Source organism: Catharus ustulatus, chromosome 34, assembly GCF_009819885.2.
Source record: "Catharus ustulatus isolate bCatUst1 chromosome 34, bCatUst1.pri.v2, whole genome shotgun sequence".
NCBI classification, from domain to species: domain Eukaryota; kingdom Metazoa; phylum Chordata; class Aves; order Passeriformes; family Turdidae; genus Catharus; species Catharus ustulatus.
The window spans coordinates 60,443-80,762 of record NC_046254.1 but is presented as its reverse complement, the minus strand read 5'-3'; the positions used below and the strand labels follow the sequence as shown (position 1 = coordinate 80,762).

Sequence of the window (20,320 nt, the reverse complement as noted above, 5' to 3'; positions counted from 1 at the left end):
GGAGTGGGCAATGGGATTGGGGAGTGGGCAATGGGATTGGGGAGTGGGCAACGGGGCTGGGGAGTGGGTAACAGGACCACTGGGACCGCCCTGGGCCACCAAAACCTCCCTGGGCCACCAGAACCTCCCTGGGCCACCAGAACAGCGCTGGGGCCACCTGGGCCAGCTCGAACCGGGCCTTGCTGACGATGGGCTGGGCAAACACTGCGGGCAACGGGGATGGGGAGTGGGCAACGGGACCACCAGGATCACCCTGGGCCACCAGAACCTCCCTGGGCCACCAAAACATTCCTGGGCCACCAGAACCTCCCTGGGCCACCAGAACCACCCTGTGACCACCAAACCCCCCCCAGGGCCACCAGAACCATCCTGTGACCACTGACTGAACTGCCCCAGGGCTACCAGACCCATCCTGTGACCACCAACCCTCCCAGAGCCACCTGCCCCATCCTGTGACCACCAAACCCGCCCCCCAGGGCCACCAGAACCATCCTGTGACCACTGAACCCCCCCCAGGGCCACCAGAACCATCCTGTGACCACCAACCCCCACCCAGGGCCACCAGAACCATCCTGTGACCACCAAATCCCCCCCAGGGCCACCAGCCTGCCCACCGTGGCCACCAGCCCCGCTCACCCGCCAGCCTCTTCATCCAGGAGGCCTCGTCGATGCCCAGGTTGTTGACCACGATGCGCAGGATGTGGCCCAGCAGCGCGTTGAGGTGCTGGCCCGTCACCTCGGTGGCCCAGGGGCCCTGGGGGGCGGCGTCGGGGCCGCGCTCCCACCAGCGGGGCAGGTAGTGGCACAGCATGGGCAGCGTCACCTCGATGACGTGCGGCATCTCCGTGTAGCGCGCGCCCGACTCCGCCAGGCCCCCGATGTCACCCATGAGGCGCTCGAGGGACGGCAGGTCCGGGCACAGCTCCTCGACGCGGGAGGGTAGGCCCAGAACTGGGGACAGAGAGGGGACACAAGTGTGACACAGGGGACACAGGGGACACAGCGGGGACAGGTGTGACACAGGGGACACAGGTGTGACACAGGTGACACAGGTGGGACACAGGTGACACAGGGGACACTGCCAGGTCCGGGCACAGCTCCTCGACGCGGGAGGGCAGGCCCAGAACTGGGGACAGACAGGTGACACAGGTGTGACACAGGGGGGACACAGGGGACAGCCCCAGGTCTGGGCACAGCTCCTCGACGCGGGAGGGCAGGCCCAGAACTGGGGACAGAGAGGGGACACACAGGTGACACAGGGGACACCCTCAGGTCTGGGCACAGATCCTCGACGCGGGAGGGCAGGCCCAGAACTGGGGACAGAGAGGTGACACAGGTGTGACACAGGTGTGACACAGGGGACACTGCCAGGTCCGGGCACAGCTCCTCGACGCAGGAGGGCAGGCCCAGCACTGGGGACAGAGAGGTGACACAGGTGTGACACAGGTGTGACACAGGGGACACTGCCAGGTCCGGGCACAGCTCCTCGACGCGGGAGGGCAGGCCCAGAACTGGGGAGAGGGGACACACAGGTGTGACACAGGGGACACTGCCAGGTCCGGGCACAGCTCCTCGACGCGGGAGGGCAGGTCCAGAACTGGGGACAGAGAGGTGACACAGGCGACACAGGTGTGACACAGGTGTGACACAGGTGACACAGGTGACACACAGGTGACACCCACGGGCGCGCTCCCGGGCGCTCTTGGTGCTGTACACCGAGCTGGGGTTCAGGTGACACACAGGGCACACACAGGTGACACACAGGTGACACAGGTGACACACAGGTGACACTGAGGTGACACAGGTGACACCCACGGGCGCGCTCCCGGGCGCTCTTGGTGCTGTACACCGAACTGGGGTTCAGGTGGTTCAGCTGTGGCTCCAGGAACGCCACGGGCATGGCGGCGGCCAGGCGGGCCAGGCACTCCCCCAGGGCCGGGCGCTGTCTGTGGGGACACCAGGGGACATCAGGGGACATCGGGGGACATTCAGGGGACATCAGGGGACACCCCATGGACACCCCATGGTCACAGCCAGGCGGGCCAGGCCCTCGCCCAGGGCTTCCCCCCAAGGTTTTTGGGTCCCCCCCACTTTTGGGTCCCTCCCCAGTTTTTGGGTCCCCCCCAGTTTTGGGATCCCTCCCGGTTTTTGGGTCCTCCCCGGGTTTTGGGGTCCACCCCAGTTTTTGGGTCCTCCCCGGGTTTTGGGGTCCACCCCTGTTTTTGGGTCCCCCCCCGCAAGGTTTTTGGGTCCCCTCCAGTTTTGGGGTCCCCCCCAGTTTGGGTCCCCCCTGGTTTTGGGGTCCCCCCAGTTTTTGGGATCCCTCCCCCAGTTTTTGGGTTCCCCCCGGGTTTTTGGGGTCCCCTCCCACGTTTTTTGATCCCCCCAGTTTTTGGGGTCCCCCCCGGTTTTTGGGTCCTCCCCAGTTTTGGGTCCCCCACCCAGTTTTTGGGTCCCCCCCGGGTTTTGGGGTCCCCCCCAGTTTTTGGGTCCCCCCAGTTTTTGGGTCCCCCCAGTTTTGGGATCCCTCCTCCAATTTTGGGATTCCTCCCCCAGTTTTGGGGATCCCCCCCAGTTTTTGGGCCCCCCCCCGGTTTTTGGGGTCCCACCTGTCCACGAGGGGCCCGCGGGCGGTGCCCAGGCTGTAGATGCTGCACAGGATGCGGTAACAGGACACCTGCACGTCGTCCACTGCGGGGACAGGGTGGCACTGTCACCTGCCTGTCACCTGGGTGTCCCCTGGATGTCCCCTGGCTGTCCCCAGTGTCCCCAAGCTCCTGTCCCTCCCAAACCCCCTGTCCCCACCTCCCTTTTATGTCCCCCTGTCCCCTTGTCACCATGTCCCCCCTGTCCTCATGTCCCTGTGCCCCCTGTCCCCCTGTCCCTGTGTTTTCCTGTCCCCCTTGTCTCTGTTGTCCCCCTGTCCCTCTGTCCCCCTGTCCCCTCTGTCCCCTGTCCCTGTCCCCGCTATTCCCCCTGTCCCTCTGTCCCTCTGTCCCTCTGTCCCCCCTGTCCCTGTGTCCCCATCTCTCTCTGTCCCCATTGTCCCCTCTGTCCCCCATCTCCCCCTGTCCCCCCTGTCCCCCATGTCCCCCTGTCCCCATCTCCCCCTGTCCCTGTCCCCCCTGTCCCCTCTGTCCCCCTGTCCCCATTTCCCCCTGTCTCCTGTCCCCCTGTCCCCATCTCCCCCTGTCCCTGTCCCTGCTGTCCCTGTCCCTGCTGTCCCTGTCCCCCTGTCCCTGTCCCTGCTGTCCCTGTCCCCAGTCCCTGTCCCCTCTGTCCCCCCTGTCCCCCGTGCCACTCACAGATGACATCGTCCCCGAACTGGTGCTGTGCCAGGTGCTCGAAGAGCGCGGTGAGGACGGGCAGCAGTGCCACCGAGGTGTAGGTGACATTCTGGGCCACCCCCTTGGTGGGGGCGCGGGTCGGGGTCCCCCGGCCCAGCCTCAGCTGCTCCCCCAACTTCTCCATGTCCTCGGCGGCCGACTCGAAAAACGAGCGGAGCCCGGCCTTGACGATCTCGGGGCCGGACTTCATCACCGTCCTGGGGACAGTGGGGACATCAGGGGGACATTGGGGACATCAGGGACATCAGGGGTATTGGGGACATCAGGGGTATTGGGGACACAGGGACAGACACAGGGACACAGCCCGGCCTTGACGATCTCGGGGCCGGACTTCATCACCGTCCTGGGGACAGTGGGGACATTGGGGACACACAGCCACACATCCACAGTGTCCCCCCTGTCCCCAGAATGTCCCCACGATGTCCCCCAGGTGTCCCCCCGTCCCCACCTGGCATCCAGGGACCGGGCCAGGATGAGCAGACAATTCACCACAGCCGGGGCGTCCGTGCCTGGGGGGGGACACGGGGACATTGGGGGGGGACAGTGGCACTGGTGTCACACCCCGGTGTCCCCCGGTGTCCCCCAGTGTCCCCCAGTCCCTCCCAGTCCCTCCCAGTGCTCCCAGTTACCGAAGAGCGACACCCGGTGCCGGACGAGCGCGGCGAGTTTGCAGAACAGGCTGGGGGGGACAAAAAGAGGGGGGTCAGGGGGGTCCCCAAAACCCCAAAATCCCCAAATCCCCAAATTACCAAAATCCCAAATCCTCAAAATCCCAAATCCCCAAAATCCCCAAAACCCCAAATCCTCAAATCCCCAAATCCTCAAATCCCCAAAATCCCCAAAATCCCCAAAACCCCAAATCCCCAAAATTCCAAATCCCCAAAACCACAAAATCCCAAAATCCCGAAATCCCAAAATCCCAAAATTCCAAAACCCCAAATCCCCAAAATCCCCAAAACCTCAAATCCCCAAATCCACAAAATCCCAAATCCCCAAACCCCAAAACCCCAAAACCCCAAATTCCCAAAACCCCAAAATCCCAAAACCCCAAAATCCCCAAAATCCCAAATCCCCAAATCCCCAAAATCCCAAAACCCCAAAATCCCCATATCCCCAAAACCCCAAATCCCCAAATCCCAAAATCCCAAAATTCCAAAATCCCAAAATCCCCAAAACCCCAAATCCCCAAATCCCTAAAACCCCAAATCCCCAAAACCCCAAATCCCCAAAACCCCAAATCCCCAAAACCCCAAAACCCCAAATCCCAAATCCTCAAATCCTCAAATCCCCAAAACCACAAAATCCCAAAATCCCAAAATCCCAAAACCCCAAATCCCCAAAATCCCAAAACTCCAAAACCCCAAAACTCCAAAATCCCCATATCCCCAAAACCCCAAATCCCCAAATCCCAAATCCCCAAAATCTCAAATCCCCAAAATCCCAAAACCCCAAAATCCCCAAAACCCCAAATCCCCAAATCCACAAAATCCCAAATCCCCAAAATCCAAAATGCCCCAAATCCCCAAAATCCCAAATCCCCAAAATCCCAAAACCCCAAAATCCCAAATCCCCAAAATCCCAAAACCCCAAAATCCCAAATCCCCAAATCCACAAATCCCCAAAATCCCAAAACCCCAAATCCCCAAAACCCCAATAACCCAAAACCCCAAATCCCCAAATCCACAAAATCCCAAATCCCCAAAACCACAAATCCCCAAATCCCCAGGGAAGGGATCTAAGGGGGAATTTGGGATTTTGGGGACCCCACACCCAGGATTTGGGATTTTGGGGACCCCACACCCAGGATTTGGGATTTTGGGGACCCCATAGCAGGATTTGGGGTTTTGAGGACCCCACACCCAGGATTTGGGGATTTGGGGACCCCATAATGAGAATTTGGGGTGGGATTTTTGTCAGGGAAGGGATCTGAGGGGGATTTGTGGTTTTGAGGACCCCATGAGGAGGATTTGGGGTTTTGAGGACCCCATACCAAGGATTTGGGATTTTGGGAACCCCACACCAAAGATTTGGGATTTTGAGGACCCCATAGCAGGATTTGGGATTTTGGGGACCCCACACCAAGGATTTGGGATTTTGAGGACCCCATAGCAGGATTTGGGATTTTGGGGACCCCACACCCAGGATTTAGGATTTTGGGAACCCCACACCCAGGATTTGGGATTTTGGGGACCCCATAGCAGGATTTGGGGTTTTGGGGACGCCACACCCAGGATTTGGGGTTTTGGGGACCTCATGAGGAGGATTTGGGGTTTTGAGGACCCCACACCCAGGATTTGGGATTTTGGGAACCCCACACCCAGAATTTGGGATTTTGAGGACCCCACACCCAGGATTTGGGGTTTTGAGGACCCCACACCAAGGATTTGGGATTTTGGGGACCCCACACCCAGGATTTGGGGTGGATTTTTGGGGTCCCACCTGGTGATCATCTCCTTCTCCTTGTTGGAGGCGTGGCCGCCGCTGCCCAGCACCTGGGCCGGGGTGGACAGGAAGTACAGGCAGTGGTTGTGGAAATATTGATTGATCAGGGGCAGCAGAATCTGGGGGGACAGGACCCCAAAAACAGACTGAGAACCCCAAATACCCCATACAGAACCCAAATATCCCATAAAAAACCCAAATATCCCATAAAGAACCCAAACAGGCCGGGGTGGACAGGAAGTACAGGCAGTGGTTGTGGAAATATTGATTGATCAGGGGCAGCAGAATCTGGGGGGACAGGACCCCAAAAACAGACTGAGAACCCCAAATATCCCATAGAGACCCCAAATATCCCATACAGATCCCAAATATCCCATAGAGAACCCAAATATCCCATAGAGACCCCAAATATCCCCTTTTGGAGATGTCCCATCCCCATTTTTGGGGTTTTCCATCCCATTTTTGGGGTGCCCCATCCCGTTTTTGGGGATCCCCATTCCATTTTTGGGATCCCCATCCCATTTTGGGGTCTCCCATCCCATTTTTGGGATCCCCATCCCGTTTTTGAGATGTCCCATCCCATTTTTGGGATCCCCTATCCCATTTTTGGGATCCCCATCCCCATTTCTGGGATCCCCCATCTCATTTCTGGGATCTCCATCCCATTTTTGGGGTCTCCCATCCCATTTTTGGGGTTTCCCATCCCATTTTTTGGATCCCCATCCCATTTTTGGGATCCCCCATCCCGTTTTTGGGATCTCCCATCCCATTTTTGGGGTCTCCAATCCCATTTTTGGGGTCTCCCATCCAATTTTTGAGATGTCCCATCCCCGTTTTGGGATCCCCATCCCATTTTTGGGATCCCCCATCCCATTTTTTGGGATCCCCATCCCATTTCTGGGATCTCTCATCCCATTTTTGGAGTTTCCCATCCCATTTTGGGGTCTCCCATCCCATTTTTGAGGTGTCCCATCCCATTTTTGGGATCCCCCATCCCATTTTTGGGATCCCCATCCCATTTTTGGGGTTTCCCATCCCATTTTTTGGATCCCCATCCCCATTTTTGAGGTCTCCCATCCCATTTTTTGGATCCCCCATCCCATTTTTGGGATCCCCCATCCCGTTTTTGGGATCCCCCAAACCTTGGCGAAGAATTTGATCTCCTGCTCGTGGGGAGATTTCTCCACCCTCCCGCTGCTGACCACGGCCTCTGCGGGAAAACGGGGTTCAGGGGGGGACCCCGGGGTTTTGGGGGGTCCCCTCTGGGATTTGGGGTGTCCTGATGGGATTTTGGGGTGTCCCAATGGGATTTTGGGGTGTCCCCTCATGGATTTTGGGGTGTCCTGATGGGATTTTGGGTGTCCTGATGGGATTTCTGGGGTTCCTCAGGATTTTTTGGGGTCTCACCCAGGTGAGCAATGAACTCCTGGGCGATGTCCATCCAGGATTTGGGGTTTCACCCGGGATTTTTGGGGTCCCCCCCAGGTTTGGGGTATCCTGATGAATTTTTGGGGTGTCCCCCCAGGATTTTTGGGGTCCCCCAGGATGTTTTGGGGTCTCACCCAGGTGAGCAATGAACTCCTGGGTGATGTCCATCCAGGGATTTGGGGTTTCACTCAGGATTTTGGGGTTTCACCCGGGATTTTTGGGGTTTCACCTCGGGATTTTTGGGGTCCCCCTGGGTTTTGGGTCCCCCCAGGATTTTTTGGGGTCCCCCCAGGATTTTTTGGGGTCCCTCAGGATTTTTTGGGGTCTCACCCAGGTGAGCAATGAACTCCTGGGCGATGTCCATCCAGGGATTTGGGGTCCCTCAGGATTTTTGGGGTTTCACCCCAGATTTTGGGGTCCCTCAGGGATTTTGAGGTCCCCCAGGATTTTTTGGGGTCCCCCAGGATTTTTTGGGGTCCCCAGGATGTTTTGGGGTCTCACCCAGGTGAGCAATGAACTCCTGGGCGATGTCCATCCTGGGCTTTGGGGTTTCACCCCAGATTTTTGGGTTTCACCCCGGGATTTTTGGGGTCTCCCCGGATTTTTGGGGTCCCTCAGGATTTTTGGGATCCCTCAGGATTTTTGGGGTCCCCCAGGATTTTTTGGGGTCTCACCCAGGTGAGCAATGAACTCCTGGGCAATGTCCATCCAGGGATTTGGGGTTTCACTCAGAGCTTTGGGGTTTCACTCAGGGATTTTGGGGTCCCCCCGGGTTTTGGGTCCCCCCCAGGATTTTTTGGGGTCCCTCAGGGATTTTTTGGGGTGTCCTGATGGGATTTTGGGGTCTCACCCAGATGTGCAATGAACTCCTGGGCGATGTCCATCCAGCGCAGCAGCTGCTGCAGGAAGCCGAAGGCGAATCGCTTCTCGATGGACGACGTGTCCAGCTCCATGTCCTTGAGCCCCCTGCGGACCCCAGACTCAGAGACCCCTCCCCAAAATAACCCCTGACCCCCTAGAGGGATCCCAGACTCAGAGACCCCTCCCCAAAATAACCCCTGATCCCCCTGGGGCACCTCCAGACTGAGAGACCCCTCCCCAAAATAAACCCTGACCCCCTGGGGGGATCCCAGACTCAGAGACCCCTCCCCAAAATAACCCCTGACCCCCCTGGGGGACCCCAAAATCCCCCCCTGACCCCCCTGGGGGACCCCAAAATCCCCCCCTGATCCCCCTGGGGCACCTCCAGACTGAGAGACCCCTCCCCAAAATAACCCCTGACCCCCCTGGGGGCACCCTCAGACTCAGAGACCCCTCCCCAAAATCCCCTCCTGATCCCTGGTGGAGATTTTGGGGTTCTCAGGGGGTTTTTGGGGTGGGTATTTTGGGGTCCCCAGGGGATTTTTAGGGTGGATATTTTGGGGTGGAATTTCAGGTGTCCCAGGTGGAGATTTTGGGGTCCCCCAGTGGATTTCAAGGTGGGTATTTTGGGGTTCCCCTGGTGGGTTTTGGGGTCCCCTGGTGGGTTTTTGGTGTCCCCAGGAGGTTTTTGGGATCCCCAGATGGATATTTTGGGGTCCCCTGGATATTTTTGGGGTGCCCAGGAGGTTTTTGGGGTGTCCTTGGTGGGTTTTTGGGGTTCCCCAGGATGTTTTTGGTGTCCCCAGGATGTTTTTGGGGTCCCCAGGACGTTTTTGGGGTCCCCAGGCTGGTATTTTGGGTTCCCCAGGATGTTTTTGGTGTCCCCAGGATGTTTTTAGGGTGCCCCAGGATTTTTTTAGGGTACCCCAGGATGTTTTTGGTGTCCCCAGGATGTTTTTGGGGTCCCCCCTCACCGGGTGACGGCGTATCCATGCAGCTGCAGGAACTTGAGCAGCTCCTGCGCCTTCTCCCGGTCCCGCGCCTTCTCCTTGGCCGTCAGCGTGTCGTAGGGGACCAGCAGGGGGTGGGAACCCCCCCCTGAACCCCAAAATCGGATTAGAGACCCCAAAACTATCACCCTGAAGCCCCCCAAACCCCAAAATTTGGATTAGAGACCCCCCTGAAGCCAAAAATCGGGATTAGAAACCCCAAAATCGGGATTAGAGACCCCAAAATCAGGATTAGAAACCCCAAATTAACACCATGAACACCCCCAAACCCCAAAATCGGGATTAGAGACCCCCCTGAACCTCAAAATCGGGATTAGAGACCCCCAAAAACTGACTTAGAACCCCCCAAACCCCAAAATCGGGATTAGAGACCCCCCCAAACCGCCAAATTGGGATTAAAGACCCCAAAATCATCACCATGAACCCCCCCATAACCCCAAAATCGGGATTAGAGACCCCAAATTATCACCCTGAACACCCCCAAACCCCAAAAACAGGAGTGAACCCCAAAATTAACACCCTGAAGCCCCCCTGAACCCCAAAATCAGGATTAGAGACCCCAAAATTATCACCCTGAACCCCCCTGAGCCCCAAAATCATCACCCTGAACCCCCCCATAATCCCTAAATTGGGATTGAATCCCAAAATCATCACCCTGAACCCCCCCAAACCCCAAAATCAGGATTAGAGACCCCAAAATCATCACCATGAACCCCCCCATAATCCCTAAATTGGGATTGAACCCCAAAATCATCACCCTGAATCCCCCTGAACCCCAAAATCGGGATTAGAGACCCCAAAATCATCACCCTGAACCCCCCCTGAACCCCAAAATTGGGATTGAACCCCAAAATCATCACCCTGAACACCCCCAGACCCCAAAATCGGGATTAGAGACCACAAAACTGCCTCAGAACCCCCCAAAATCAGCATTGAAACCCCCCCAAATCAACACCCTGCACCCCCCCAAATTTGGGGAGGGGTCCCAAGGGGTCCCAGGGGTGTCCAGGGGGTTTCCCCCCATAATTTGGGGAGGGGTCTCACCCTTGAGGGGTGTCCCAGGGATGTCCCAGAGGTGCCCCAGGGATGTCCCAGGGGTGTCCCAGGGGGTTCCCCCATAATTTGGGGAGGGGTCTCACCCTTGGGGGTGCCCCAGGGATGTCCCAGGGGTGTCCCAGGGGTCCCCCCATAATTTGGGGAGGGGTCTCACCCTTGGCCTCCAGCTCCAGTTTCTTCTTTCGGCCCCAGGTGTTGTGGTAATTCTCAGCCAGCTGCTCTGCCATGGCCTGGGGGGATTTGGGGGGATTTGAGGGGGGGTTTAGGGGGGATTTTGGGGGGTTTGAGGGGATTTAGGGGGGAATTTGGGGGGATTTGGGGAGGTTTGAGGGGATTTCAGGGGAATTTTGGGGGATTTGGGTGAATTTTGGGTGGTTTTAGGAGATTTAGGGGGATTTGGGGAGGATTTGAGGGGATTTAGGGGGGATTTGGGGAGGATTTAGGGCGGTTTTAGGAGATTTAGGGAGATTTGGGTGAATTTTGGGGTGGTTTTAGGGGGATTTAGGGGGAATTTTGGCTGGTTTTAGGAGCTTTGGGGGGATTTGAGGGGAATTTTGGGAGTTTGGGAGGAATTTTGGGGGTTTTTAGGGGGATTCAGGGAGGATTTGAGGGGATTTAGGGGGGATTTGGGGAGGATTTGGGGAGGATTTCAGGGGATTTGGGGGGATTTAGGGGGATTTGGATGAATTTTGGGAGGTTTTAGGAGATTTGGGGAGGATTTGGGGGGATTTAGGTGTTTTTAGGGGGATTTGTGGAGATTTGAGGGGAATTTGGGGAGGATTTGGGGGGATTTGGGAAGATTTTGAGGGGTTTGGGTGCCAGTGGGTGACACTGGGGTGACACTTGGTGACACTGGGGTGACATTTGATGACACTTGGTGCCACCTGGTGCCACTTGTGGCGCTCACCTGCAGCTCCCTGGACAGGGTGACCCCGCTCAGGTCCACGGGCTGGGGGCTGTACCCGTGGGAGGGGTCGTAGGTGGCCTGGGGGGGGAAAGGGAGGGGGGTCAGGGGGGACCCCGAAATTTGGGGAGGGTCCCCATTGACCCCAGCACCCCCAGAGACCATTCTGGGGTCCCCCCCAGGTATTTTTGGGGTCCCACCTGAGCATTTTGGGAGATTTTTCGTGTTTTCTTCTTCTCTGCCCTCTCATCCTCCCCTTCCCTTCTCCACACCCCAAACCTGTCCCAGATAATTTTGGGGTCCCCTCTCGATATTTTTGGGTTCCCCCAGGTGTTTTTGGGTTCCCCCAGGTGTTTTTGGGGCCCCACCCAGGTGTTTTCGGGGTCCCACCTGAGCATTTTGGGAGATTTTTCGCGTTTTCTTCTTCTCCGCCCTCTCGTCCTCCCTCCCCTTCTCCACACCCCAAACTTGTCCCAGATAATTTTGGGGTCCCCAAGGTATTTTTGGGGTTCCCCCCAGGTGTTTTTGGGGTCCCCCCCAGGTATTTTTGGGGTTCTCCAGGTATTTTTGGGGTCCCCTCCAGGTGTTTTCGGGGTCCCACCTGAGCATTTTGGGAAATTTTTCGTGTTTTCTTCTCCACTCTCTCGTCCTCCCCTTTCCCTTCTCCACACCCCAAACCTGTCCCAGATAATTTTGGGGTCCCCAAGGTATTTTTGGGGTTCCCCCCAGGTGTTTTTGGGGTCCCACCTGAGCATTTTGGGAGATTTTTCGCGTTTTCTTCTTCTCCGCCCTCTCGTCCTCGCCCTCCCGCGCTTTCTCCACCGTCCACTCCCAGGCCAGCATGGCCTTGAGCGACTCCTTGATGGGCCACCGGTAAATCTCCTTGTCCTGGGGGCACCCCGAAAATTGGGGGGGTTCAGGGGGGTCCCCCAAAATCGAGGGAACCCCCAAAATGGGGAGGAACCGCCAAAATCGGGGGAATCCATGAGGAAGAGGAGGGAAAAGATTTGGAGCTCCCAGAGTGGCTTTGAGGGGCTCTGTGGTGGCCACTCGGTCCTGGGGGTTTTTTGGGGGGTCCCCCAAAATCTGAGGGGTTCAGGGGGGACTCCCAAAATGGGAAGGACCCCTAAAAGAGGAGGGGGAACCCCCAAAATCGGGGGAGTCCATGAGGAGGAGGAAGGAAGAGGTTGGGACTCCCAGAGTGGTTTTGAGGGGCTCTTGGTGGCCACTCGGTCCTGGGGGGTTTTTGGGAGGTCTCAGGGGGTTCCCTAAAATCTGAGGGGCTCAAGGGGGTCCCTCAAAATCGGAGGAACCCCCAAAATCGAGGGGGACCCCCAAAATCGGGGGAGTCCATGAGGAAGAGGAGGGAAAGGTCAGAGTGGCTTTGAGGGGCTCTGGGGTGGCCACTCGGTCCTGGGGGGTTTTTGGGGGGGTCTCCAAAATCTGAGGGGATCAGGAGGGACCCCCAAAATGGGGAGGAACCCCCAAAACCGGGGGGGAACCCCCAAAATCGGGGGAGTCCACGAGGAGGAAGAGGGAAAGGGTTTGGGGCTCCCAGAGTGGCTTTGAGTGACTCTGCGGTGGCCACTTGGTCCTGGGGGTTTTTTTGGGGGGTCCCCCAGGTTTGGGGGGGTCCCTCTGGGTCTGGGGGAGCCCCCCCGGGTTTGGGGGGGCCGGGGGTCTCCGGTACCTTCTCAGAAAAGGTTTTGTAGGGTCTCAGCATGGGGTGGGTTTTGGCCTCCTCGTCCACGGCCTCGCCGAACGTCCAATTGTTCTGGATCTGGGGGGGGCGGAAAATTGGGGAGGGGGGCAAAGATTGGGGGGGCAACAAAGATTGGGGGGGGGCAACAAAGATTGGGAGACAACAAAGATTGGGGGGGTAACAAAGCTTGGGGGGGACAGGGGAGATTTGGGAGGACAAAGATTTGGGGGGACAGGGGAGATTTTGGGAGGATAGAGGAGATTTGGGAGGGTCCCAGGGGGTCTCACGGATTTGGGGGTCCCAGGGAGGGTCCCAGGGGGTCTCACAGATTTGGGGGGGTCTCAGGGGGTCTCAGGGGTGTCCCAGGGGGTCCCAGGGGGGTCTCACAGATTTGGGGTGTCCCAGAGGGGTCTCAGGGGTGTCCCAGGGGGGGCTCAAGGATTTGGGGGGTCCCAGGGGTGTCCCAGGGGGTCTCACAGATTTGGGGGTCCCAGGGGGGTCCCAGGGGTGTCCCAGGGGGTCTCACAGATTTGGGGTGTCCCAGGGGGGTCTCAGGGGTGTCCCAGGGGGGTCCCAGGAGGTCTCACAGATTTGGGGGTCCCAGGGGGGTCCCAGGGGTGTCCCAGGGGGTCTCACAGATTTGGGGTGTCCCAGGGGGGTCCCAGGGGTGTCCCAGGGGTGTCCCAGGGGGTCCCAGGGGGGTCTCACGGATTTGGGGGTGTCCCAGGGGGTCTCAGGGTGTCCCAGGGGGTCTCACAGATTTGGGGGTCACAGGGGGGTCCCAGGGGTGTCCCAGGGGGTCTCACGGATTTGGGGGTGTCCCAGGGGGTCCCAGGGGGTCCCAGGGGGGTCCCGGGGGGTCCCAGGGGGTCCCCACCTTGTCGAAGGCCCACTTCTCATGCGTGTACTCGGCGTATTTGTTGATGAAAGTGTCGAGCTTCTCGGGGATGATGACACTGGGGGGACACGGGGCGGTCAGGGGGGCACGGGGGGGACACGGGGGTCAGATGAGGATGAGGATGGATGGGTCAGGAGCTCTCTGGGCCCATACTTGAGGGTCTCCACGGGTTTGGGGTCGAAGTTGCCCTCGGCGTCCACCGACGCTTTCTTCTCGGTGCGGGACGAGTAACTGGCGTCGACGTAATCGGGCGGGAGCGCGCCGGCGATGGCGCAGAGACACGGCATGGCCAGCTTGTACAGCTCGGCCTCGAACTTCTGTGGGGACAGGGGACACCAGTGTCACCAGTGTCACCAGTGTCACCAACCCTGAGTCACCAGTGTCACCAGTGACAGCAGTGCCACCAGCCCTGTGTCACACAGACACGGCATGGCCAGCTTGTACAGCTCGGCCTCGAACTTCTGTGGGGACAGGGACACCAGGGGGACACCAGTGTCACCAGTGTCACCAGTGACAGCAGCCCTGAGTCACCAGTGTCACCAGTGTCACCAGTGTCACCAGTGACAGCAGTGTCACCAGCCCTGTGTCACAGACACGGCATGGCCAGCTTGTACAGCTCAGCCTCGAACTTCTGTGGGGACAGGGACAGGGACAACAGTGTCACCGGTGTCACCAACCCTGAGTCACCAGTGTCACCAGTGACACCAGTGACAGCAGTGTCACCAGCCCTGTGTCACAGAGACACGGCATGGCCAGCTTGTACAGCTCGGCCTCGAACTTCTGTGGGGACAGCAGGGACAGGGACACCAGTGTCACCAGTGACACCTGTCACCAACCCTGAGTCACCAGTGTCACCGGTGACAGCAGTGTCACCAGTGCCACCAGCCCTGTGTCACAGAGACACGGCATGGCCAGCTTGTACAGCTCGGCCTCGAACTTCTGTGGGGACAGGGGACACCAGTGTCACCGGTGTCACCAGTGTCACCAGTGTCACCAGTGACAGCAGTGCCACCAGCCCTGTGTCACAGACACGGCATGGCCAGCTTGTACAGCTCGGCCTCGAACTTCTGTGGGGACAGGGGACACCAGGGGGACACCAGGGACACCAACCCTGAGTCACCAGTGTCACCAGTGACAGCAGTGACACCAGCCCTGTGTCACAGACACGGCATGGCCAGCTTGTACAGTTCGGCCTCGAACTTCTGTGGGGACAGGGGACACCAGTGCCACCATCCCCATGTCACCAGTGTCCCCATGTCCCCAGTGTCACCATGTTCATGTCCCCATGTCCCCAGTGTCCCCTGTCCCCTCACCTTGTGTGCCAGGGAGTCGAAGATGCCCCAGAAGAGTTTCCTGGTCAGGTGCAGCTCCTCTCCAGTGTCCCCCAGTGCCACCATCCCCATGTCCCCATGTCCCCAGTACCACCATCCCCATGTCCCCATGTCCCCATGTCCCCAGTGTCCCCGTGTCCCCTGTCCCCTCACCTTGTGTGCCAGGGAGTCGAAGATGCCCCAGAAGAGTTTCCTGGTCAGGTGCAGCTCCTCCTCGGAGCTCACGCCCATGTTGGGCCACCCGCTGGGCAGGCAGTAGTAGCGCCAGCAGCGCTCGTAGTGATTGGTCAGCAGCTGGGGGGACACACGGGGGGTCAGTGGGGTCCGGGGGGGCTGGGGGGGACCGTGGGGACCCCCCTTGGGGTGCTCACCTTGAGGGGCATCTTGGCGAACTCGTTGAGGATGGGGACGTCGAAGACGAGGCGGCGCAGGAGGTGTTGGAGCATCGAGGGGCGGATGTACCTGGGGGGGACAGGGGGGGGTCAGGGGGTTTGGGGTCACCTGAGACCACCAGGTGGCACCGGGGACCTGGGGAGGTGACAAGGGGGTTGGGTTGGCCATGGGATTGGCTTGGGTTGGCCATGAGGGATTGGGTTGATCGCAACAGTTGGGTTGGCCATGGTGGTTGGGTTGGCCATGAGGGTTGAGTTGACCATGAGGGTTGGGTTGGGTTGGCCATGGTGGTTGGGTTGACCATGAGGGTTGGCTTGACCATGGGATTGGCTTGACCATGGCAGTTGAGTTGGCCATGGGGGTTGAGTTGACCGTGACAGTTGGGTTGGGTTGACCATGAGGGTTGGGTTCGGTTCACCATGACAGTTGGTTTGACCATGAGGGTTGAGTTGACCATGAGGGTTGGGTTGACCATGACAGTTGGGTTGGGTTGGCCATGGTGGTTGGGTTGGCCATGAGTGTTGAGTTGACCATGACAGTTGGGTTGACCATGAGTGTTGAATTGGGTTGATCATGACAGTTGGGTTGGGTTGGCCATGAGGGTTGGGTTGACCATGAGTGTTGAGTTGACCATAGGGGTTGAGTTGGGTTGACCACGACAGTTGAGTTGGCCACGACGGTTGGGCTGGCCACGACAGTTGGGTTGGCCATGACAGTTGGGTTGGCCACGACAGTTAGGTTGGCCATGACGGTTGGGTTGGTCATGGGGGTTGGGTTGACCATGGCAGTTGGGTTGAGTTGGCCATGATGGTTGGGTTGGGTTGACCATGACGTTTGGGCTGGCCATGATGGTTGGGTTGACCATGATGATTGAGTTGGGTTGACCATGACAGCTGAGTCAACCACAAGGGCCGACCCAGCTTTGTGGCCACCTCCATCCCCTCAGCGACCACGCGGCCGCTCCGGTGCCCAATCCGGGCTCCCACCTGCACAGGGCCATCAGACACTCCTCGATGGCGTCGCGTTGGGCCTTGGTGAGGGCGCGGCCGCGCGACAGCCGGTAGATGGTGTGCAGCATGGAGTCCACCATGATGGCGCGGTGCTCGGTGCCGGCGAACAGCGGCGCGCACTTGGTGATGAGCGGCATCACCGCCAGGCACAGGTAACGGTTCAGGGCCAGCGCCATCTCCGTGGTGCTGAACGTGGCCTGGGGGGACGGCGGGGGTGTCACCGGGGGCGGAGCCATCCCAGAAAGATTTGGGGAAGGTTGGGGTGACCCCAAATCCATCCCACAGCGGAGATTTGGGGGATTCCGGGTGTATCCAACAGGGAAGGTTGGGGTGACCCCAAATCCATCCCATGGGGAATATTTGGGGTGACCCCAAATCCATCCCAGAGAGAGATCTGGGGCATCCCCAAATCCATCCCATAGGGAATATTTGGGGTGCCCCATGGAGGTTTTGGGGCATCCCGGGAAGGTTTTCCCCTGTAGAGTGTTTTGGGGTGCCCCTGAGATATTTTAGGATACCCCGTGGATGTTTTAGGGTACCCCAGTGATATTTTAGGGTGCCCCAGGAATATTTTAGGGTGCCTCAAGGATGTTTTAGGTGCCCCAGGGATGTTTTGGGGTACCCCAGGGATGTTTAGGGTGCCCCAGGGATGTTTTGGGTGCCCCAGGGATATTTTAGGGTACCCCAGGGATATTTTGGGGTACCCCAGGGATGTTTTAGGGTGGTCAGGGATATTTTAGGGTAACACAGGGATGTTTAGGGTGCCCCAGGGATGTTTTAAGGTACCCCAGGGATGTTTTTGGGTACCCCAGGGATATTTAGGGAACCCCAAGGATATTTTAGGGTACCCCAGGGATGTTTTGGGGTGCCCCAGAGGGGTTTTAGGGTGCCCCAGGGATATTTCAGGGTACCACAGGGATATTTTAGGGTACCCCAGGGATGTTTTGGGGTGCCCCAGAGGGTTTTAGGGTGCTCCAGGGATGTTTTAGGGTGGCCAGGGATATTTTAGGGTGCCCCAGGGATGTTTTAGGGTGGTCAGGGATATTTTAGGGTACCCCAGGGATGTTTTGAGGTGCCAAGGGAGGTTTTGGGGCGCCCCTCACCGTGTCCAGCGAGGCGGCGGCGCGCATGTCGGGCAGGAACCCGACTTCCAGCACGTGCAGCAGGAACTCCTGGCTCTGCACGCCGTACACGCGGTCCAGGAACAGCACCATGGGCGCCTTGTGCTCGGGGACGAAGCTGGCGGCCATGCGGGGCTCCACCACGTTCCCATCTGGGGCACCCCAAAATTATGGGGGATCCCAAAATTCAGAGAGACCCCGGAAGTGCCCAGACACCCCCAAACCCTGGGAATCCCCCAAAACTCCTGGAATTCCCCAAATCCTGGAACCCCCAAACCCCCAAACCTGGTTGGTGACATTGGGAGGCTCCACCACATTCCCATCTGGTGCACCCCAAAATTATGGGGGACCCCAAAATTCAGAGAGACCCCCAAACCCTGGGAATCCCCTAAAACTCCTGGAATTCCCCAAATCCTGGAATCCCCAAATCCTGGAATTCCCCAAATCCTGGAATCCCCAACCCCCCCAAACCTGGCTGGTGACATTGGGGGGCTCCACCACGTTCCCATCTGGGGCACCCCTAAATTATGGGGGACCCCAAAATTCAGAGAGACCCCGGAAGTGCCCAGACACCCCCAAACCCTGGGAATCCCCCAAAACTCCTGGAATTCCCCAAATCCTGGAATCCCCAAGCCCCCCTAAACCAGGCTGGTGACATTGGGAGGCTCCACCACGTTCCCATCTGGGGCACCCCCAAATTATGGGGGACCCCAAAATTCAGAGAGACCCCAGAAGTGCCCAGACACCCCCAAACCCTGGGAATCCCCTAAAACTCCAGGAATTCCCCAAATCCTGGAATCCCCAAACCCCCCAAACCTGGTTGGTGACATTGTGGGGCTCCACCACGTTCCCATCTGGGGCACCCCCAAATTATGGGGGATCCCAAAATTCAGAGGGACCCCCAAACCCTGGGAATCCCCCAAAACTCCCGGAATTCCCCAAATCCTGGAATCCCCAAATCCTGGAATTCCACAGATCCTGGAATGCCCCAAATCCTGGAATCCCCAACCCCCCAAACCAGGCTGGTGACATTGGGGGGCTCCACCATGTTCCCATCTGGGGCACCCCAACATTCAGGGGGACCCCAAAATTCCCCAGACACCCCAAACCCTGCGAGTCCCCTAAAACTGCTGGAATTCCCCAAACCACAGCATCCCCCCATTTTGGGGTGTCCCCCATCCCAGTGACTCCCCTCCCATTCTGGGGTGTCCCCCAAGGTTTGGGGACCCCTCCCCACTTTTGGGGACCCCTCTCCACTTTCGGGGACCCCTCCCCACCTTTCCCCAGTGCCTGGATCTGCAGGGGGAGGCTGATGATCCCCACCAGGTTCCCCCATTTTGGGGTGTCCCCCACACTTTGGGCTGTCCCCACACTTTGGGGTGTCCTCCCATAGGTTTGGGGACCCCTCCCCACTTTTGGGGACCCCTCCCCATTTTCGGGGACCCCTCCCCACCTTTCCCCAGCGCCGGGATCTGCAGGGGGAGGCTGATGATCCCCACCAGGTCCTCGAGCGGGACGAGCGAGCGCAGGATCGCCCGGATCCTCAAGGCCTCGCCTTTCCCCGCCTGGATCAGCTGTGGGGAGGGGTCACACAGAATTGGGGGGGTCACACCCCAAATCCTGACCCCTCCAGGACCCCCCTGAGCCCCCCCCAGGGCCGTACATGCATCTCAGGGGCGCAGCGGCCCAGCAGGTCGATGAGGGCGGCGTAGAAGGACATGATGGCGTGGCCCAGGTGCACCCGGTTCTCCTCGGGGGGCTCCTCGGGCCCGAACCTGGGGGGCCGGGGGGGGTCACAGGGGGTTGGGGGGAGTCCCAGTCCCAGCCTCAGTCCCATCCCAGTCCCAGTCCCAATCCTATCACAGTCCCAGTCCCAGCCTCAGTCCCATCCCAGTCCCAGTCCCAGTCCCAACACCAGTCCCAGTCCCATCCCAATCCCAATCCCAATCCCAATCCCAATCCCAGTCCCAGTTCTATTTCCAGTCCCACCCCAGTCCCAATCCCAATCCCAATCCCATTCTCATCTCATCCCATCCCATCTCATCCCATCCCATCCCATCCCATCCCATCCCATCCCATCCCATCCCATCCCATCCCATCCCATCCCAGTCCCAGTCCCAGTCCCAGTCCCAATCCCAATCCCAATCCCAATCCCAATCCCAGTCCCAGTTCTATTTCCAGTCCCACCCCAGTCCCAATCCCAATCCCATTCTCATCTCATCCCATCCCATCCCATCCCATCCCAGTCCCAGTCCCAGTCCCAGTCCCAGTCCCAGTCCCAATCCCAATCCCAGTCCCAATCCCAGTCCCAGTTCTATTTCCAGTCCCATCCCAGTCCCATTCTCATCTCATCCCATCCCAGTCCCACCCCAATCTCATTCCCAATCCCACCCCAATCCCAGTCCCAGTTCTATTTCCAGTCCCATCCCAAGTCCCAAGTCCCAATCCCATTCCCATTTCCAATCCCACCCCAATCCCAATCCCATTCCCACCCCATTCCCAATCCCATTCCCACCCCATTCCCAATCCCAATCCCACCCCAATCCCAATTCCAATCCCACCCCAGTCCCAATCCCAATCTCAATCCCACCCCAATCCCACCACAATCCCATTGCTCACGGTCTCCTCTCCCTGCGCCTGCTGGGCCCGTCGCGCGCGGGGTCCCTGTTCCAATCCCATCCCAATCCCACCCCAATCCCATCCCAATCCCATCCCGATCCCACCCCAATCCCAGTTCCAATCCCACCCCAATCCCACCTCAATCCCAATCCCACCCCAATCCCATCCCACTCCTCACGGTCTCCTCTCGCGGCGCCC

General features: G+C 58.7%; 1 protein-coding gene across 1 annotated transcript in view; it reads right to left on the bottom strand.

Moving 5' to 3' along the window:
- Positions 1 to 20,320, bottom strand: part of RYR1 (ryanodine receptor 1) — a gene marked incomplete at its 5' end in the record, with an annotated part of 115,149 nt that overhangs the window by 34,471 nt on the left and 60,358 nt on the right. The window contains 22 exon segments of the mRNA XM_033083988.1: positions 637 to 951; positions 1,816 to 1,946; positions 2,610 to 2,691; positions 3,306 to 3,544; positions 3,796 to 3,856; positions 3,977 to 4,026; positions 5,787 to 5,908; positions 6,932 to 6,999; positions 8,068 to 8,183; positions 9,053 to 9,176; positions 10,299 to 10,374; positions 11,052 to 11,129; positions 11,796 to 11,936; positions 12,739 to 12,828; positions 13,628 to 13,706; positions 13,802 to 13,965; positions 15,133 to 15,273; positions 15,351 to 15,441; positions 16,359 to 16,579; positions 17,486 to 17,655; positions 18,957 to 19,077; positions 19,167 to 19,278. Of these exon segments, the coding sequence (XP_032939879.1) occupies positions 637 to 951; positions 1,816 to 1,946; positions 2,610 to 2,691; positions 3,306 to 3,544; positions 3,796 to 3,856; positions 3,977 to 4,026; positions 5,787 to 5,908; positions 6,932 to 6,999; positions 8,068 to 8,183; positions 9,053 to 9,176; positions 10,299 to 10,374; positions 11,052 to 11,129; positions 11,796 to 11,936; positions 12,739 to 12,828; positions 13,628 to 13,706; positions 13,802 to 13,965; positions 15,133 to 15,273; positions 15,351 to 15,441; positions 16,359 to 16,579; positions 17,486 to 17,655; positions 18,957 to 19,077; positions 19,167 to 19,278 (2,792 nt within the window).